Here is a 20,334-nt window from a genome sequence, read left to right as displayed (position 1 = left end):
TGTTGTTATTTCGTGTGTATATTACAAAAAAATGTTTTTTATGAACATTCTCAACTGAGTTCACAATCGTTTTATTCTAATATGTTCAATAGATATCTTAATAAAAGACGTTATTTTTTTACCTGCACTTCTTAAGAGTTTTTGTTATGTTCTACATAAAAACATTGTTGAAAACACGTGCATGCTGGGAAAAACACATCATCAAAGCATTTTACCGACAATTAAATGCTTCGTTGATAAAAAACAACAACGACTTTGAATACTACTACTACGACAGAAATAATAATAATAACAACAACAAAAAAATAAATAAATAAATTAAATTAAATAAAAACACTACCACCACCAACAATAACAATTTTAGGCCTAAAAGTACATAAGTGGTACGACATGTCCAGCCAAAAATATGACGTGACGCGACGTGCTAATGTAAAAATCTTAAGAAGCCTGGGACGAGGTTGCTAACGAAGAAATAAAACAAAAATTAATTTAAAGTATGAGAATACGTCCACCTTTTTAATGCTTCTAGCCACCCTCTTCCCCAGGATTTTTTGCCTTCTTGATATGAGAGCTCATATCAAAAAGACAAAAAAAAACCTGGGGACGAGGATGGCCCCTAGCAATTTATTTAAAAGGTGTACTTTGTACATTAAGGCATTAAGCGATAATTACACCTTTTATTTACTCAATGGTAAATATACCATTTGATAGAAAATTTTTTTAGATAATAAATACCATTATATAAGTTGAGAATAAATAATTTTAACATGAGTTATAAACATTACCATGTAATATCTGTTTATATTTTATATATCGCCATCACAAAAAGGTTCTAATGGCACAGTTAAAGAAGCAAGTTTATCATGAATCGGGAAGTTAACAGTGATGTACGCAAGTGAGGGGACAGAATATAATTAGGATAGATTGGTAGCTTTTACAATTGACGCTAAAGATATATGTGAAAGACAACAAAAATAAATAGATCTATACAAACTTATGCTATTTCTGCTAAATATCGCAAAGGACAATGTTGTTGTAAGGATTTGTGATTCCTGAATTCCAAAACATATTATTTTTTTCTACTTAACGTATTTGTTACAAACCTGTTTCTGAGTGTTGCTCTGCCAACTAAGAAGTCGTCTTCCATATAATACTCCCTGTCTTAAAGATACATGAAATTCCCACAGCCCATGTTGACTTACTTTATATTTTCTAAGCTGCAATATATATATATGCGTATGAACAGTAGAGTACGACACTGATAATCTAGATATACATTCCAAAACATATGATAAAATCCTATCATATATCTAAAATAGTATTATCACGTAGCCACGAACGAAAATCATCATCAACAGTTCCGATATTGCCTCGGATATCAATTCTTTGGCATGTCAGTACATGTTGTGGGGTTTGAATTTCACCACAGACGCAATTTGGGCTATCAACTAATCCAATTCTATGCATGAAGTTAGCATATCTTCCGTAGCCTGAGCGGATACGATTTAGCAACACCCAATGTCGGCGCTCGAGGTCGTGACCATTAGGCTTATCCGACGGATCTGGTATGAATTGTTTGAGTCGAAAGTTCGATTCTCGCCACCGTGTTTTCCAAGTTGCTGCAGCCCATGATTTTGGAGAACTCGAATCGTTTTCAAGGGCTAGTGAGTGCATTCGGGTTGATAGCGGTATTCTACTCTTTATCCTGTTGTCCAACAATGGTTGTGTTCTTATGTCGGCAATCATATGACCGTCAGAAAGGGTACGTTTGTGGAGTTCAAGAATGTTTCTGTCTCTTCTTATGTCTGCAGGTTCGATTCCACACAGTATCGGTAGAAGTTCTGTCGGTGTGGCTTTTATGCAGCCACTTACAAGTCTGAGACACTCGTTCAATGAGGTGTCGATCTTGTTGCAGTGATGACTTTGACTCCAGGCAGGGGAGCAATATTCTGCAACAGAATAGCATAGGGCTAGGGCAGACGTTCTCAGCGTTAAAAAATCTGCACCCCATTTGTTGCTGGCAAGTGTTTTCAGTAGGCTGTTCCTTTTGGAGACTTTAGAGGAAACTTCCATCAGATGCTGTTTGTAGGTCAGGGTTCGATCCAGTGTGACTCCAAGGTATTTTGGAGTTTTGTCGAATTTCAGTCTCTCGCCATGGCTTGCAACATTCAATTCGTAATATGCCTTACGATTGCCTTACGATTGCTGCAATATAAAAATATATAAAAGTATATATTTTTGTCATAAAATATAAACTGGAAAGATGTTAAAATTAAACAACGTTTTCGAGTCGCTGACGGGAGTAAGGTATAAACCCCTTAAGCCTAAAATATACAGGCGTTTTAAGCCTATCGCATATAAAAATCACACTATTCAAATCTACACCACATAAGTGTTAAAAAAGTGTCACAGTTTTGCTTTTTATAGTCTTTATAGTCTGAAGTTATATCGAAAAGTTGCTTTTCGTGCTTCTCCGTTGTACTTTTTTACCTTCACACTGTGATAAATCTTAACAATTCATTTTTAAGTAAAAAAAAACAGGCATCGTTTGAAAGCTCAGTATGCCCAGAATAGTAATATTTTACTTTTGTCTTCATATTCACAAAATCTTGTATCTCTTTAGTCTAAAACGTAGGTGTATCAAGCAAAAAATTATTTTTGAAATAGCAAGATTTAAATGTGAAACAATTAATTTTTATTAAAAAAAATATGTTATTTCATATTTTCACTTTTTTATTTTTTTCATGTTAAAAATTTATAATTTTTATTTAAAATAAATATTTTATGTTATAAGTTTTCAAAGGATATAAAAAAGTAGTTGAAAGTAACGATTTGGGAGTTTCATGTATCCTTATTAAGTATAAAATATTATGCAAGAAATCAGCAGTTTGTTTATTTTCGATATCAAATTATTTTACTGCACTCGTGAAAATTATGTCGTTTGAATAGTTTTAGGTGGATACAACACGCTTGGAAATGAAGTGATGCGTATTATACAAAATGGTTTAACTGATATACTTGAGAAGAAATTTATAGGGTCATTTTGTCACGTTCTATCGTCGAGTTGACAAACAAGGTCATTTCACATCGTTACGTGTGTCAAAACTCAGAACAAATTAATTTGATCCGCAGGAAAATACTAGACTATAAATAACACATAATCTTAACAATTCTATTTTAGGATGACAAATCCAAAAAGAAATATTAAAAGGCCACAGGCATAGTGAAAGGCATATATATAACATCCTATTTCTGTCAATTTTATAACGACACTAAAAACTTTGACGTTGATTAAAAGTCCAACTTTTTACTTGTGTGGTATTAGATATCATTTCGAAATTTACATGAAATAAAATACTAGTTAAACTCTTGTATGCATTACTAACTTACTTTGTATAAAAGACGTTACCATATCTTCTACAAGAATAGTATCGGTTTGTCCTAAGTAGGTGAATGTTACGGTTCAAACTTCATTACAGGGTTATTTCTAAATTGTGACTATACTTTGAGAAAGAAAGTTTGGAACTATAAACTGTATTTTCTTTTAATTTTTAGCACGAAAGGCAAGTCTATATGACACTTACAAAGCAGATGCGGAAGCAAGTGCAGTAAGCATGCGCAATTAGGCCACCACTTGTTCATAATTTAAAATTATCATATCACGGATACCAGTAACATAATACTTTGAGCAAGAAACTTTGGTCCAAAATTTAGAATGGGTTGAAGCTATGCTTAAAAGGTTTTGTATTTAATAACATTGATAAAAAAACAGAAATTTATCTTTATAATTATTCATTTTAATATTTCCAAGAATATTCTGAGAATACTGACAAAGCAAGTCTCTCTCTTTCTTTCCTTCTAGGGGTGAGGTAGATTTTAACTGAACTTGCTCATAGATTTTTCTACATTATTTTTGTGTTTATATTTTTTTTTAATTTTGAAATTTATGACTTTAATGCAAAAAAATGTTGGAACTACTGATGCAACCTTGATCCCTGTGGCCCCTGTGCTGTTATTACGAAGTTGCCGCTATCAACTTTATCAACAAACCAAAATGCCATCATGTAGGACCTTTTCCCATAATACCTGCATGGGGCCAAATCATCGTCACCAATAAAGAATAGCGCAATTGACGATTATCACGAAAAAACTGCACTGCTTGAAGGACAGGAACCTATTTCAGATTAGTGCTTGTAATATAGAACGCACATGTTGTAATAGAGAATGCACCTTATGTAATAAAACTCAAATACATAAAATAGTTATGGCATTCCATATTAAATGGACTAAGATTGCGAAAAAGTGATAGTATTTGCAAAAGTTATGTTTCTTGTACCAGTTTTTCCTGAATAGAGAGGAGTTATCTATTTAACTTTACAAGTAAATAGTGTCTGAAGTTAAATTTGATGATGTCTGCAGTTGAGTTTGATAATGTCTGAAGTTGAATTTAATAATGACTGAAGTTGAATTTGATAATGACTGAAGTTGAATTTTTCAATAAGTTACTGCTTGATGCATGATTTATCAACAAGCGCAACTAAGGGGCTGTTTATATGGGAAACATTTCCTCGGCTAGGAAATATTTCTACATGATATAATTTTTACTTTTTCATTTCATTTTTTTCATATGGCATGGGTGAGAAAACTTTTCCTCGGATGGGAAAATACCGTGTGATAAGTTTCTATTGTTTATTGTGATAAGAATATATTGTTTATTTTTGAAAATTATGCCGAATCGACATAAATTTATCTCGCCAACCGAGGAAACCTCTGTTCATATGGAAAAATACATTACCCGCTTACCGAGATCTCGGTCGTGCGCACCTGAGATCTCGGTAGGCGGGTAAATGTTTTTTCTCGTATGAACGCAACTATGCGAAAATTCAAATTTTTATCAGTTAATTATTATTGTCATACAGTTATCTAAAGTACCTCGCTTTCAAACAACTGAGGACCAAAGGTTTGTTTGATTGGTTCGTCTCCTGTAATAAACATCATTGTTTATGGATCTATTAATGCTATTTGTTATACCGTACCATCTGAGTAAAAAGTGCTTTCGCATAAAAGGGCATAGAATATATCAACAAAGAGCGGTAGTTAGGTAAAACAGAGTTTGTTGCCACTTTTACATTTAAAAGCAACCGGTGTTTCACACCACAAAAAAATCAAAATGTTAATGTCAGTATTGAAGAAGGAAATGAAACAAACTGAATTCTTATAAAAAATGATAAAAAAAGGAATATAAGCCTGTAAAGTAAATACTTGTATTAAAATTAATTTTTTAATAGATAGAAAATAAAACAGGTCTCCTGCTAAAAAATACTGTACCACGTTTTTTTTGGGAAACAAAACATTTTATCATCCTTAAAATCATTCCACAAAATTATATTTTGACAAAGTTGATGTACATCAACTTCTTAAATTGTTATCCCCAGAAGAAGAGGAAGGAGAAGAGGTTCAAATTAGATTTCGATTGGCAAATATCAAATGCTTCAAATGTCAAACGCTACAAATATCAAATGCTTCAAATGTCAAACGCTACAAATGTCAAACGCGACAAATGTTAACTGCATGATTTCCATTACTTTAGAAAACAATGGAAATTTGAAAGATTCTGTAATTGTTGTTAATACTCTAGAGGGAAATATTTTTTTTATGAATCTCATTTACTTGGGGAGCTTTTTTCACATAATCATTGTTCTCATCAATTTTTAAAATAACTTTAAAGATTCATTTCTTCTAAGGCGGTTTTTACGTGGATCGCATAAAAAATTGCCAAAACTTGCCCGAAAATCCGTTTTTTTCCGATTTCGGGAAGTCGGATTGATCATGTTTCTAAATTATGCAAAATGATTCTTCTTAATAAAACAAAGTTGTGTTGCAACTTTGAAGTTCTAATAATAATTCTAACAGGAGTTATTAAATTTTCCCCATTATAAAGATTTCATAGAGATTTTTAGGGGTAGTTTCGAGTAATGGCCAATATCAAAGAAAGGTATCGGACCTAAAAATTTATAGATATATATAGATATTTATAGATATAGATCAATATAGTTTCATAGCCATATAATATACGGACCGAATACGGTTAAAAGAGCGTAACATGTTGCCAAACTAAATTATTACAACAAGTATTATTATACAACTAATTTACATCTCGTCAACTTATTGAAGATGGTGAAAAAATTTCTTCGTTAGACTAAGTTGAACTTTTCGTTCCATAGCTAAGAATGTCACAAATGCTTCGTAGAATATGGAGAATTTCTGCACATCTTTACTTGTCACCTTAGATGGTTGACAATCTTGTTTCATAGGGAAGGTGTGAAAGCTACCTCTTGTGATTTGATACTCTCCTTTCGTAACTTTTAATTTTCGCTGAAAATACTAAAAGTAATATAAAATATTTAAGCTGTAAATTTTTCAATAATATCACAAGTACATTGTTATAACTGGTAGTATATTAACACTTACCCGTGTTGCAGCTCTCAGGCTTCCATAACTTTGTGAAAGACAAGGAACCACGGTTTTTAATGGATTGACTACAGCAGTACGTGGTGGATAGATGTTATGCTCATCGTTATGCACAGCAACTATGGCAGGAACAATCGCCTGGATAATCGCAGTGAACTGCCTTATCATGTCGAAGTCCTAAGAATGCAATATTTTTCAGTTAGATGAAGATTTGATTTAGAAAAATTCCCTCGTTATGTTAGGGAACTTACATTAGCGGCGTCCACCGGAGGAAGAAAATAGTTACACACAGATCCTTGAGCGCAACCACGACCACTGATGATGTTGCCCTAAAGAATTACCAGAATAAGTTAGCTACAACATGTTTTTTGTTTTGACAAAAGATAGTGCTCATTGTATCAAACATACATATTCACATTTTGTCTTTTCTATCGCCCTTCCACACGATATCAGAATTCGTAGAATGTCCTTCTTCACTCTTGCAGGAGTTAGAAATTGATCGCTTGTGATGTTTTGATTGGTGTCGAAGAGCGGAGATGAATCTATACTCATTAACAAATTGCTTCCTAAAACTAAAAATGGAGTTTTTGTTTATTAAAAATCGTAATGACACAATTTTTTGGAATAACAAAGTATATTAGCGAGTGCAGAATTTCCAGCAGAATTCCCAACCAACTTTAGCAGGTATAAGCCATATTAGATGTGACATCTTTTTGAGTTGCATTTCAAGATTTAAATAAAACTTTAGAAATCAAACATTTTTCCAACAAAATAATAGTAGTTAATGTAGAAACCAATTGACGATTATCACGAAGAAACTGCACTGCTTGAAGGACAGGAACCTATTTCAGATTAGTGCTTTTAATATAGAACGCACATATTGTAATAGAGAATGCACCTTATGTAATAAAACTCAAATACATAAAATAGTTATGGCATTCCATATTAAATGGACTAAGATTGCGAAAAAGTGATAGTATTTGCAAAAGTTATGTTTCTTGTACCAGTTTTTCCTGAAAAGAGAGGAGTTATCTATTTAACTTTACAAGTAAATAGTGTCTGAAGTTAAATTTGATGATGTCTGCAGTTAAGTTTGATAATGTCTGAAGTTGAATTTAATAATGACTGAAGTTGAATTTGATAATCACTGAAGTTGAATTTTTCAATAAGTTACTGCTTGATGCATGATACAGTTTCTGCATTTATCAACAAGCGCAACTAAGGGGCTGTTTATATGGGAAACATTTCCTCGGCTAGGAAATATTTCTGCATGATATAATTTTTACTTTCTGTTCATATGTCATGGGTGAGAAAATGGGAGAATACCGTGTGATAAGTTTCTATTGTTTATTGTGATAAGAATATATTGTTTATTTTTAAAAATTATGCCGAATCGACATAAATTTATCTCGCCAGCCGAGGAAACTTCTGTCCATATGGGAAAATGTATTACCCGCTTACCGAGATCTCGGTCGTGCGCACCCGAGATCTCGGTAGGCGGGTAAATATTTTTACTCAATTGAACGCAACTAAATTTTGTCAAGAGTTTGATAACAATCCAAGATCTCGACTTGATATCATGCTGAAGCATTTACCCGGTTCCCATGCGAACAGCTCCTAAGTTGAACGGAATATCTGTTAATGTTTTTTGAGGTAATGTTTGTCGCTACTTGCATGCGCAGCATAATTTAGTATAAAAATAAGAAACTCTGCTGTCACAGTTTCAAACAAATATCGAAATTATGGAAACTGTCCAAACCCATCTATTATTCTAGCAATTTTACCAAATCTCTATGCGAAAATTCAAATTTTAATCAGTTAGTTATAAGTATTATTGTCATATAGTTATCTGAAAGACCTCGCTTTCAAACAACTGAGGACCAAATTGATGAAGCGCGCTCTGTGTTGTTTCATAAGGTTTGTCTGATTGGTTCGTCTCCTCTAATAAACATCATTGTTTATAGATCTATTAATGCTATTTGTTATACCGTACCATCTGAGTAAAAAGTGCTTTCGCATAAAAGGGCACAGAATACATCAACAAAGAGCGGTAGTTAGGTAAAAAAGAGTTTGTTGCCACTTTTAAACTTTAAAAGCAATCGATGTTTCACACCACAAAAAAATCGAAATTTTAATGTCAGTATTGAAGAAGGAAATGAAACAAACTTAATTCTTATAAAAAATGATAAAAAAAGGAATATAAGCCTGTAAAGTAAATACTTGTATTAAAATTAATTTTTTAATAGATAGAAAATAAAACAGGTCTCCTGCTAAAAAAATGTACCACGTTTTTTTTGGGAAACAAAACATTTTATCATCCTTAAAATCATTCCACAAAATTATATTTTGACAAAGTTGATGTACATCAACTTCTTAAATTGTTATCCCCAGAAGAAGAGGAAGGAGAAGAGGTTCAAATTAGATTTCGATTGGCAAATATTAAACGCCACAATTGTCAAACGCTACAAATGTCAAACGCGACAAATGTTAACTGCACGATTTCCATTACTTTAGAAAACAATGGAAATTTGAAAGATTCTGTAATTGTTGTTAATACTCTAGAGGGAAATATTTTTTTTATGAATCTCATTTACTTGGGGAGCTTTTTTCACATAATCATTGTTCTCATCAATTTTTAAAATAACTTTAAAGATTCATTTCTTCTAAGGCGGTTTTTACGTGGATCGCATAAAAAATTGCCAAAAATTGCCCGAAAATCCGGTTTTTTCCGATTTCGGGAAGTCGGATTGATCATGTTTCTAAATTATGCAAAATGATTCTTTTTAATAAAACAAAGTTGTGTTGCAAGTTTGAAGTTCTAATAATAATTCTAACAGGAGTTATTAAATTTTCCCCATTATAAAGATTTCATAGAGATTTTTAGGGGTAGTTTCGAGTAATGGCCAATATCAAAGAAAGGTATCGGACCTAAAAATTTATAGATATATATAGATATTTATAGATATAGATCAATATAGTTTCATAGCCATATAATATACGGACCGAATACGGTTAAAAGAGCGTAACATGTTGCCAAACTAAATTATTACAACAAGTAATATTATACAACTAATTTACATCTCGTCAACTTATTGAAGATGGTGAAAAAATTTCTTCGTTAGACTAAGTTGAACTTTTCGTTCCATAGCTAAGAATGTCACAAATGCTTCGTAGAATATGGAGAATTTCTGCACATCTTTACTTGTCACCTTAGATGGTTGACAATCTTGTTTCATAGGGAAGGTGTGAAAGCTACCTCTTGTGATTTGATACTCTCCTTTCGTAACTTTTAATTTTCGCTGAAAATACTAAAAGTAATATAAAATATTTAAGCTGTAAATTTTTCAATAATATCACAAGTACATTGTTATAACTGGTAGCATATTAACACTTACCCGTGTTGCAGCTCTCAGGCTTCCATAACTTTGTGAAAGACAAGGAACCACGGTTTTTAATGGATTGACTACAGCAGTACGTGGTGGATAGATGTTATGCTCATCGTTATGCACAGCAACTATGGCAGGAACAATCGCCTGGATAATCGCAGTGAACTGCCTTATCATGTCTAAGTCCTAAGAATGCAATATTTTTCAGTTAGATGAAGATTTGATTTAGAAAAATTCCCTCGTTATGTTAGGGAACTTACATTAGCGGCGTCCACCGGAGGAAGAAAATAGTTACACACAGATCCTTGAGCGCAACCACGACCACTGATGATGTTACCCTAAAGAATTACCAGAATAAGTTAGCTACAACATGTTTTTTGTTTTGACAAAAGATAGTGCTCATTGTATCAAACATACATATTCACATTTTGTCTTTTCTATCGCCCTTCCACACGATATCAGAATTCGTAGAATGTCCTTCTTCACTCTTGCAGGAGTTAGAAATTGATCGCTTGTGATGTTTTGATTGGTGTCGAAGAGCGGAGATGAATCTATACTCATTAACAAATTGCTTCCTAAAACTAAAAATGGAGTTTTTGTTTATTAAAAATCGTAATGACACAATTTTTTGGAATAACAAAGTATATTAGCGAGTGCAGAATTTCCAGCAGAATTTCCAACCAACTTTAGCTGGTATAAGCCATATTAGATGTGACATCTTTTTGAGTTGCATTTCAAGATTTAAATAAAACTTCAGAAATCAAACATTTTTCCAACAAAATAATAGTAATTAATGTAGAAACCATTGCTTACTAATCAAGACATAAAGATTCGTCATGACGATAGTATGATAGCTCCCAATTCCAGACTGCAAGTTTTTTTCATTGCACTTAACTGAAAACACTCCCTTTTTATACATCACCAAACAATCAAAAACAATTTTTCGAAGAAATATTAAGAGATATTGTACAAACTCTGGATTTTGCGTAATCCGAAACACGCAGTAAAACGGCTAATTTTTTCTTAGAACGTTAAATATTTTTTCTTTTTTCAGGAATTAATCCTATTATTTCATTGTAATATTTCTTTTTTTTTTCATGTAACGAAAATGCCGTGTATCGGTAACCTCGTTTAGTGCAAGCACTTTGAATATATATGTGGTCCGATTTGTTTTATTATGAAAAATTAATAATTTTTTGATTTTTCGCGTCATTTGTTTATTGCGTAGCTATTTTTATATCTAACCAATAACCGGGATGCATTACTTTACTCACCTGTATTGATCCATAATGTAGCTATTTACTTTTAAGGCAGGAAGTATTTAGCGTGTGGAGGAATGTTAATCTATTTTTAGAAGATTCGCAACTTTATCATGCTGAATGAAATATGAAAAATGTGCTGGTGTAATCACTTTCCATTAACTTCGATCTCTGTAACTAAAGTGTTTTCGGATACACACAATAATAAGCAGGTTTTGTAATTACTTTGTAATTTATAATTTTTCTATATTTCTGAGAAATTTTTTGTTTTAGCTTTAAACCAGTGGTTTCTCTTGATATACGCTTTTGCACTGGTCTCTAATAGTGATGCCACGTTGCCTTAATGCAACTTCCGTCTATCTTCAACCTGTGTTAATAAATTTGAGGTGATTACAAAACTGTACAAACAAAGATAGCTTTGAATCTAACCTTGTTGATTATAAACTTTGTGTCATGTTAATGGTTATCTACTAGGCCTTACGTTCAAACAAGTGAGGGTGCAGCGTGCCCCGTGTTCGTAGGACCATATCGAAATTTCAGAATAATTAAATTGCTTGTTTCATACATTTGTTTGGAGTTTTGTGTAATAAACATTTTTGCTTATATTGTGTAATAATGGTATTTATTTACCGTACAACCAGGAAGTAAGAGCTTCCGCATAAAGGGAATTGAAGGAGCGGTAGTAAGGTGAAAAAAATCTTTTTTGTCTCCGTAGTGAAATTTTAAAACAACTATCTTATATTCTATTCAAAACAGTTTAGAACTTCACACTACAAAAAATAAAAATTGTGTTCGGCATTACTTTTTTTTATTGTGGCAAATTTTGTTGAAATTAAAATATTGTATCATTTTTAAATTGATTCGACAAAGTGATATCTTTACAAGGTAATTCCTTGGAATTTTTATCTAAAGGAGAAGGAGAAGATTTCGATGACCAAATTTTGATAAACCGTAAAAAATGGATCATATGGCTTGGGTTATATGTGAGGTATAAAGTGTAAAAGTTATTTTATTTATAAAGGATATAATGTTTTTAGACCATTGTTTATTGGGAATATATTTTCTTCACCTGCTTAATTAAATTTTTGACAGGAAAATGATGCACGAACTATACTTGTACATTAATGCAATGATTGAAGAGTTTAGAGAACTTGAACCATATGCATTATAACGACAGAGGAGCACTTGTTCCAAAAATGTAGCATCTCTAGTATTAATTTAAACTATTTGATAATAACTTTTTGTTTAATTGATAAGGCATCATCGTTTTCACTTTGACGTAAAATATTCAGTGAAAGCTTATATCGACTGACTAAAGATCCAGAATTAAAATCAAGGAGATCTTGTCAACTGTCAGCAAATATAGTAACCTGTGTAACCAACACTATGGGTTTTAACTTAGGAGCTTTTGTAAGAGAAAACTAACAGGAAATCTCAGGTGCAATGAGTCACTTGTTTGAAGGAAATGCTACAATTTATTTCTTTGCAGAAACTAGCTTGCTTACCACAGTTTCGCTTCCACGTGTCTTATTTTGAGATTGTCAGCTTGGAGAAGGAAATAAAGCAAACTAAATTCTTAGAAAAACTAACAAAAGACGGAATGTAAGCCTATAAATTAAATACTTATATTAAAATTGATTTTAAAAAAGATAAGAAAGACAGACAATAGTTGTTATCCATATTCTAATTAGAATTACTTCACGCGTAATGTACGCACATCCTACGCTTAAATTCCAGTGATTTCAAAAAATAAAATTTAACAAAAAAATAATATTTGTTAGAATGATAAGCCACAATTGCAAAGTCTTACCCTTTCTGTTGGATTAGAGGTCATTTTATAAAAACATCAATCATAAAATAGATATTTTTACCGAACCTTTATTGCCATATCATAACATTTTTGTTGTTTGCATGAAAGAAGGATGTTATGGTAAGTGGATTAACTCCTGAAAAAAGAAGAATATTTATTAAACATTCTAAGAAAAAATTAGCTATTTTATTGGGCGTTCTAAATTTGAAATGCAATAACAAAAAATCCGTGGTTTCCACCACACCTGTCAACACTTCTGCGAAAAAATCACCTTGATGATTGTGCGTTTCAATTGCTAGTTTGATATGCTATTACACAGTAAAACAAAACGAATATGAAATCAATATAACTGGTCACGAGAACCGATGGGTTGAGGGTCCTAGTAAAAGTCAATCGTGTCACAAATTAGAAAAATGTTTATACAGCGGTGTTTATTTTGGGGTGCATACCTTTTCAAAAATAACTTTGTGTATTACCTTTTGGAAAAACTAAAGTTACAACAAACTTCTTAGTGCACATACAACGGCGCGCTTAGCGAAGGTAAATTTTTTAATGCATATTCTGTGGAGCGTTTTAAACGGTGTTTCTTTTTGGCCGTAATAACTTCATCCTCTTGATTTCTAAATTTTGATTTAAAACTAAAGCAGATCACAACATTTGTTACCTTATTTTGGCTAAGATAGTTTCCGCGAATCTTAAATTTGCGAGCGAACAGCTCCCGTAAAATTTTTCAAATTACTTTTGAACAAAATATAGTTGCATATAGTCGCGTTGAAAGTGAAACATTTGAGTTCTTAAACCTTGTTACAAATTTGTAGCTAGATAGCTAGCTCTGTGAAAAAAAACATTTTATGCTACACAGACAGAAAGAACAATTATCTTGCTGACAGTGTGGAAAAGAAATATTAACATATCATAATAGAACTAACTTTTTTATAAAAGAGGTGAACCTTTACTACTATGACTGGCTGCGCAAATGTATTTTTAAAAAAATGAGTCCGTCCAATATAGTCTTATCGCACGACCCTATTCCCACCAAACAACTTCGCAATTTTTTTCTTCTTACGCGGGCACTTATTTCTTCCCTGTAACGTGACAACCATGATGGAGAGTAAGATCTACGATAGAGACCTGTATAATATAGAAGACTCATATTGAGCCAAGGAGGTATAAAAGAAGCAGATCTCTATTTATTTCAGAATATGTTTAACATATGATGTCCTTAGCCATTGTCTTTTTAGATACAGGGAGGCGCTATCAACACAACAAAGGTGAGGTAAAAAAAAATGATTTCATCGTGAGCAGGGCAAGTGATGAAAATGGATTAATGCTATACATTGACCAAATTTTTTGTTACCATAATTGTAGAATTAATGATAGTTTTGGCACACGTTAAAAATGTTTTTTACGATTCTTTGTTTAAATTTGCATCGTGTTTACTGTGAATGTCTTTTAGAATATCGCACGGATCGAATCTGTTGTTTTCATAAACCACCCATGTGTTATGCTGCTGGAGGATTTTTTTTTCTTCACTCGCAGCAGTGATCAAGTAGAAATTATTTGATTTCTTCATCGTCAATTTGCTTGAGAGTCTCAAAAACTTCGCTTCCGCACCAACGGGATTTTTTTCGTCGTTACTACGTATATGATCCTTAAATCTCGGCCATTACTTGTTGGCCTGTCATCCTTCTGCGAATTCTACTTTGAGGACAATGGTATCATCCAATAGCCACATTGACGTATCTAATAACTAATACAGACAACTAATTGTTCTTTGGTAGTATCACTGCGTCTTCAAAATTAAATGTTTTTTCTCCACGTTGGAAAGCCTTTTATCAAATAGGAAAAAATACCTCTTTCTCAATAAAAGGTTTAAGCTTGCATAATATACTGCAACCCTCCAGATCAAATTTCTTGATCCTACGGTCTTGTTTACCCAACTAGACAATCGTTCTCAAAAATAATCTTTCTTTCAGACTTTTCTCATAAAGATAGGGAATACTTCCTTTCTTCATCTATCATATTTTTGTTCGACCAACAGGAAAGTTATCTAAATAGGACGTTGAAATACCAGTATATTTGACCAGCAGACTACGTTGCGAACAGCACGTCGACAACAACAATACCACGGTGTTGACGCAGCGAATACAACGGCAATCGATATGATAGAGATAAAACAAAACCAGCTACTAGATAGATTTAGCACGACTGTTCCAGTTTCTAACTCCTACAAGCGTGAAAAAGGACGAATTCTGATGCCATGTGGAAGGGCGATAGATATTGTGAAGATGTAAGGTTTATAACTTCTCTTTCTACTATATTACACCAAGGATCTGTGTGTAATTATTTCGTCTCTCCTTTAAACACTGTTAAATTAGGTTCATCTACATCTTTATCCAAGAGGTATCGAAGTTAGCACTCAACAGGGCGGATGACAAACGGATCGTTCACCTGACCAGATTACGACCCTTGCCCGTTGCCATTACCGCCTGGTGTATAAATGGAGGTGTGGTTACTAATTGCTATACTTCTACCGTATGCTCTGTGCGTTTTGCTTTTTTCGATATCGACGTATAATAAAGAGAATGTCTGATATCGCACGAGTATTCGAAACCTATGAGCAGATAGAGAAATCCATCGATAAACGCCAGGCTTTGAAAGAGGCCCCACGCAAAAGCAAAGGACACATTTTACACAAAAAAAGCACAGAAAGGTTTGTTGACAAGGCTCTTGACGAGGCCATTGAAAAGGTACATGTCGAGTATGCACAGCGGGAACTCCACGAAAAGGGGGAGAAAACAGCCAGGGCACTGTCTACTCACGTGATCAGCCTCTATGCTAGCATGATTGGGAATATAGTGGGTATAGACAGTGTTGAGGGCGAAGACCCTATTATCCGGGACTTTATGACAGATCTCGGGATCCTTGTGTACTGCACCATTGGGAGGTGTTTAGCGCCTATCTTGGTAGCGGACATACCGCGAGGCATATGGGTAAGAAAAGGGAGGAGGAGGTGGAGGAGAAAGAGCCCCGGGCGGTGCCATAGAATAAATGAGTGAAGAAGAGAAACAATAAAGAGTCATTACAAAACCAGTAAAGCATCCGGGACGTGTGGCCCAAGGACACAAGTTGGCGGCACTGATGAAGAAAAGAAAGGAAGAAATGAAACAACAAGAGGATACTGGTTACCCGCAATCATAGTTCCCAAACCTAATTAGACCATCTGATACAATTTCTATATCTCTCCAAGGAGGAGAGCAAGACATGTTCAAAATGCTCAAGATCTCTTCCCCTAAAGCGGTTCAAGATTAAGCATAACGGTCGAATATTAAGACAATGTATCACCTGTCTCGCTGCTAACAAAGCCTCAAAGGATCGCGCAAAATGCCGCCATCGAAGGATAAGATCTCGCTGTAAGGAATGTGGTTATAACTACCCCAGGCCTCTGCATGAAAACAAGGAGGTCATAGCTATCTGTATGGCTTATATTGAAGCTCAGTTTTCTGAGGGTATGACCTGGGAACACTACGAGTTCTTGCACCTTGATCATCAAGGTACACTATAAATATGTGGAAACTGGGAGGTATCCGACGCTTGCTGATGTTGCCAGGGTATTGCACAAACACTCAAGGGTAAATACAAATGGATAAGACATGTTTGAAGTCCAAGCACGTTGTAACCCCCGACAAGTTCAAGATTAGGGGGAATGGTAGAACAAAAAGCTGTATAGCTTGCCTGGTTAAAGCGAAGGGGAGGTGGGGTGTCAAAAACAAAGACAACAAAAACGTTGAACACGAAGTAGACCCTATTATGATTGACAAGGCGATTCAAGGGTTTCAACAGGATGAGAATTATCTGCTTCTGTATACTCTATTCACATATGATATTATACCCCAGTAAATTGAACTAGTCGGGGCACCCCCTGAGAGCCAGGAAAATGCACTGTTTGTCAAGAGGTACCGCAATGTTCTGCGATGTCTACATGGAAAATTAACATATCCTCTGCTACCCTTCGAATATCAGACCCAAAATACCAAGTTCTGCCCTGCCTGTCGAGGATCCTTGGTGAACAATCATCGTGGTGTGTTAATATGTTGCTCATGTGCCGTGATATACCCTAGGATTCACGATCGTAAGTGGTCTTATTATTAAATGGTGTTAGACGTCGTAAAAGAGCCACATGCAGCTATTTTCACAAGCCCGACGTCCTGTGGGAAAACACAGCGGTGTTTGGATCTGCTGGAAAATGAGTATAGGGCACACTATCACAACATAGTGATATTATGTCCTACCCTGAAATGGAATAAGACGTATCTTGAGAGAGCCTCACTCTGGAGGGACCCTTACGTGTTCCAGATAGATCCTGGAAAGGAGTTGTTTGAATGGATCCAAAAACTATCCTCATTGTTGGCGGGTGAGGAGACCCTCTTCATAGTCGACGACGTCATAGCCGTCGAAAGCCTCGATAGGAGGAGACAGTCCCTACTTGAGCTTGCCATCAGTGGTATGCATAGAAGGCATAGTCTTTGATTCTTAACCCAGAGCTACACTGCTTTGCCCAAGAATCTGAGGAGGAAAAATCGACGACGAAACCAATTTGATCCCCGACTCAAGTCTGGGCTTAAAAAATCCAAACACGCATGCTTGTACGTGATGTTGGAACATCCCAGGACTTGGAGGATTCTCGAATGACCACGGTGAAATCCTTCGGCTGAACATTGGTTTATAGAAATGTCTCTTGCAACGGTTGATTATTTCCAAGGAAAAAGTCTGATCATTTTATGTCGAGGATAAAGGTCAATGTATCATGGCCTCTGATGTTTGGAGGGCCGCAAGATATCAACGAGGAGCGGGAGTAAAAGCCATTCAGTGATATGTTCCTAGGAAGTACAAAATGCGGATAGACGACGCTTTCGCTGACCTCCAAGGTGTGGACAGATCTGTCCACACCCAACCAAACACGGTTTTGCAGACAGAACCTGGCCTCTATTGCTTTCTGTTGAGGTGTGGTCAACCTGAAGCAGAACCCTTTTTTAGACTGGGTTGTAGAAGAGGTGCTACCCAGGGAAATGCGGAAGCTTGCTGCGGCAATCAAGGACAGAGATATTGCCATCTCCATCCTAGAAGACGATTTTTAGAACACAGACCCGGGACAACTCAGAACTACGACAGAGACATGTCCCACACCGATATCAATATGATACTGTGCTGTGTGGGTGATAAAAAGGATCCTCACGAGCATGGAAAAAAAGGCAGTCATAGGCACTACATGATCCGATGCCAGCGTAGGCAACTCGGTGCAAGGATAAACACGTTAAAATCAATGTACCCTGATAAGACTGTGAGGAAACCGGAATGCAATGATCCGAGTGCCGTACATGCCTGGTGCAGATTGAGGGACGATACTCTGGGCATTGAGAATTATTACCTCAATCACTTCACATTACCTGACGATGATACGCGGGAGCTATTTGAGGAAATGATTGACATTGATATGTCTTAAACAGGCATTAATTTTTAAACTCCTGTGAGTTAAAAAATGACCACGGTGAAAACCTCTGGGTAAGCATTGGTATGTATATAGAAATGCCTTTGCAACTCGCCTTGTTCAACACCGTGCCCGCAGGAGCCATTGAGACCTTGTTCGATGAACAAAACCGTCCTCTGTTCAAACATGCTGATCTTGAAAAGTTCTTATATATTCAAAATGCTAGGCAGTATGGTCTTGATCGCCATATGGCAATATCAAGTACACCCGGTCGGATGTGCTAGGAGGAGGGAAAAAAAGGGGAACATCTTCGTCATGCTAGGATGGGCCCTTGAAATCACGCACCGTTCCAGGAAATCCAAGGCAGTAAAAATAATCAAATGGTTACCTCAAAGAAGTGTTGAGAAATTACAGGGTGAACTCAAGGAGCAGCGTCAAGTCCTCGAGGATAAGGACATTGCAATGGCACTTCTTGAAGATGACTTAGACGATAGAGACAAACAGCTCGTGGTGCTGAGGAATAAAACTGAGGAGCTACAGCAGGTTGCCCTACCTCGAAGATCCTGGGAAAGATAATAGTATGGTCATTATCCAGAAGAAAAACGACGATCCCTGGCTATATTTAGCCATCTGTGTTCAACAGGGGTATTTAGTGCAAAAAATACGGAAAAAGCTTGTTGACTATCCCAAGGGTGAGATTGTGGTGCTGGCAGAGACCCTGAATTCTATTGTCCATTACAACTGGCTTTGAGAACGTGGATGTATCGAGGTAAGCCAGCAGAGGGTCAGACATTTTAGGCTCGGTGAACATTACACGCATGAACGTCTGTTAGAGCTCGCGGAATGACTTAAGCGGGCACTAATTTTAATACTCACAAGGGTATTAAAATTACCACTTATGACCACGTTGAAAACCTCTGGGTAATCATCGGTATATAGAAAGATGTCGTCGCAAGTTATGTTCAACACAGGAGCCACCCTATCCAACGACCAGGATCAACCTATGTTTAAACGCGCCGATTTGGAACGTTTCCTGGGTATCGAAAAAGTTAAAAATATGGTGATACCTTCAACGTTTCTATATACCAGGTCCAAAATAGTGGGGTCCAAGGGGGAATCTCCCATGGGCCCCAGATCAGGTATGCGAGGAGGGGGGAAAAATGGGCATGACGTCTTTGTCTCACTTGAAGGCGCCCTGGAGATCGTTCGCCGTTCCAAGAAACCAAAGGTTGTAGGGGTCATCAAATGGCTGGCCAGTGCAGGTGTTCAAAAACTACAAGATGTAATTAAGGAGCATCGCCAGGCCCTAGAGGACAGGAATATAGACATCGCCATTCTCGATAACGATATAGATGACAGAGATAGTCAGCTTATGGCGTTGGGGGATGGGATTTATGAGCTCCAGCAACAAGTAGAAACACTTCAGGAACGGTATGTACCACATGCTCAAGATCCTGGAGAGGACAACATGATCATGACATACAGAAAACATACCTTACGGGACGAGTATCATCATCTTTCATACTACTGTGCGGGTGTTCAAAGACGTATTCTTCCTACCAAAAAGAGATGGTTCAAAGACAACTACCCAAAATCCGAAGAGAGTGTTGTCATCGACAACTCTAATGGCATACACGCCTTTAATCGTTTTGAAGAGGATGGACATGTAGACCGTTACGTGAACCATTTCGATCTTATCGACCTTACCCGAGATGACCTGTACGATCGGGTGTTCCGACACTGGAGGATTAGACAAACGCTAATTTTTACTACTTGTAAGTAGTAAAAATTATAGGTAAAATTGAGGGTGTCTACCACTCTTTCACACCCTCTGGAGGTACCTGAACATCCTCCGGTACCTGCATGAGTTCCTCTGAAACGATGCTATGATCAGGCCCATCTTTTAAATAGTACAAAAGA

At 35.6% G+C, this 20,334-nt stretch overlaps 2 protein-coding genes across 2 annotated transcripts; both read right to left on the bottom strand.

Moving 5' to 3' along the window:
- Positions 1-5,980: 5,980 nt before the first annotated feature.
- Positions 5,981-7,886, bottom strand: LOC130613095 (uncharacterized). Its single transcript, XM_057434423.1, has 2 exons — positions 6,472-7,886; positions 5,981-6,384 (listed from the first exon to the last, which is right to left on the bottom strand). The coding sequence occupies exons 1-2, from the start codon at positions 6,637-6,639 to the stop codon at positions 6,166-6,168; spliced, it is 387 nt and encodes a 128-aa protein (XP_057290406.1). The 5' UTR covers positions 6,640-7,886; the 3' UTR covers positions 5,981-6,165.
- Positions 7,887-9,077: 1,191 nt separating this feature from the next.
- Positions 9,078-10,726, bottom strand: LOC130612687 (uncharacterized). Its single transcript, XM_057434039.1, has 5 exons — positions 10,671-10,726; positions 10,275-10,438; positions 10,118-10,195; positions 9,867-10,043; positions 9,078-9,779 (listed from the first exon to the last, which is right to left on the bottom strand). The coding sequence occupies exons 1-5, from the start codon at positions 10,693-10,695 to the stop codon at positions 9,561-9,563; spliced, it is 663 nt and encodes a 220-aa protein (XP_057290022.1). The 5' UTR covers positions 10,696-10,726; the 3' UTR covers positions 9,078-9,560.
- Between the last annotated feature and the right edge of the window lie 9,608 nt (positions 10,727-20,334).

The sequence above is a fragment of the Hydractinia symbiolongicarpus genome, chromosome 10 (assembly GCF_029227915.1).
Source record: "Hydractinia symbiolongicarpus strain clone_291-10 chromosome 10, HSymV2.1, whole genome shotgun sequence".
NCBI lineage: Eukaryota > Metazoa > Cnidaria > Hydrozoa > Anthoathecata > Hydractiniidae > Hydractinia > Hydractinia symbiolongicarpus.
This window is presented reverse-complemented; position numbering and strand designations above follow the sequence as displayed.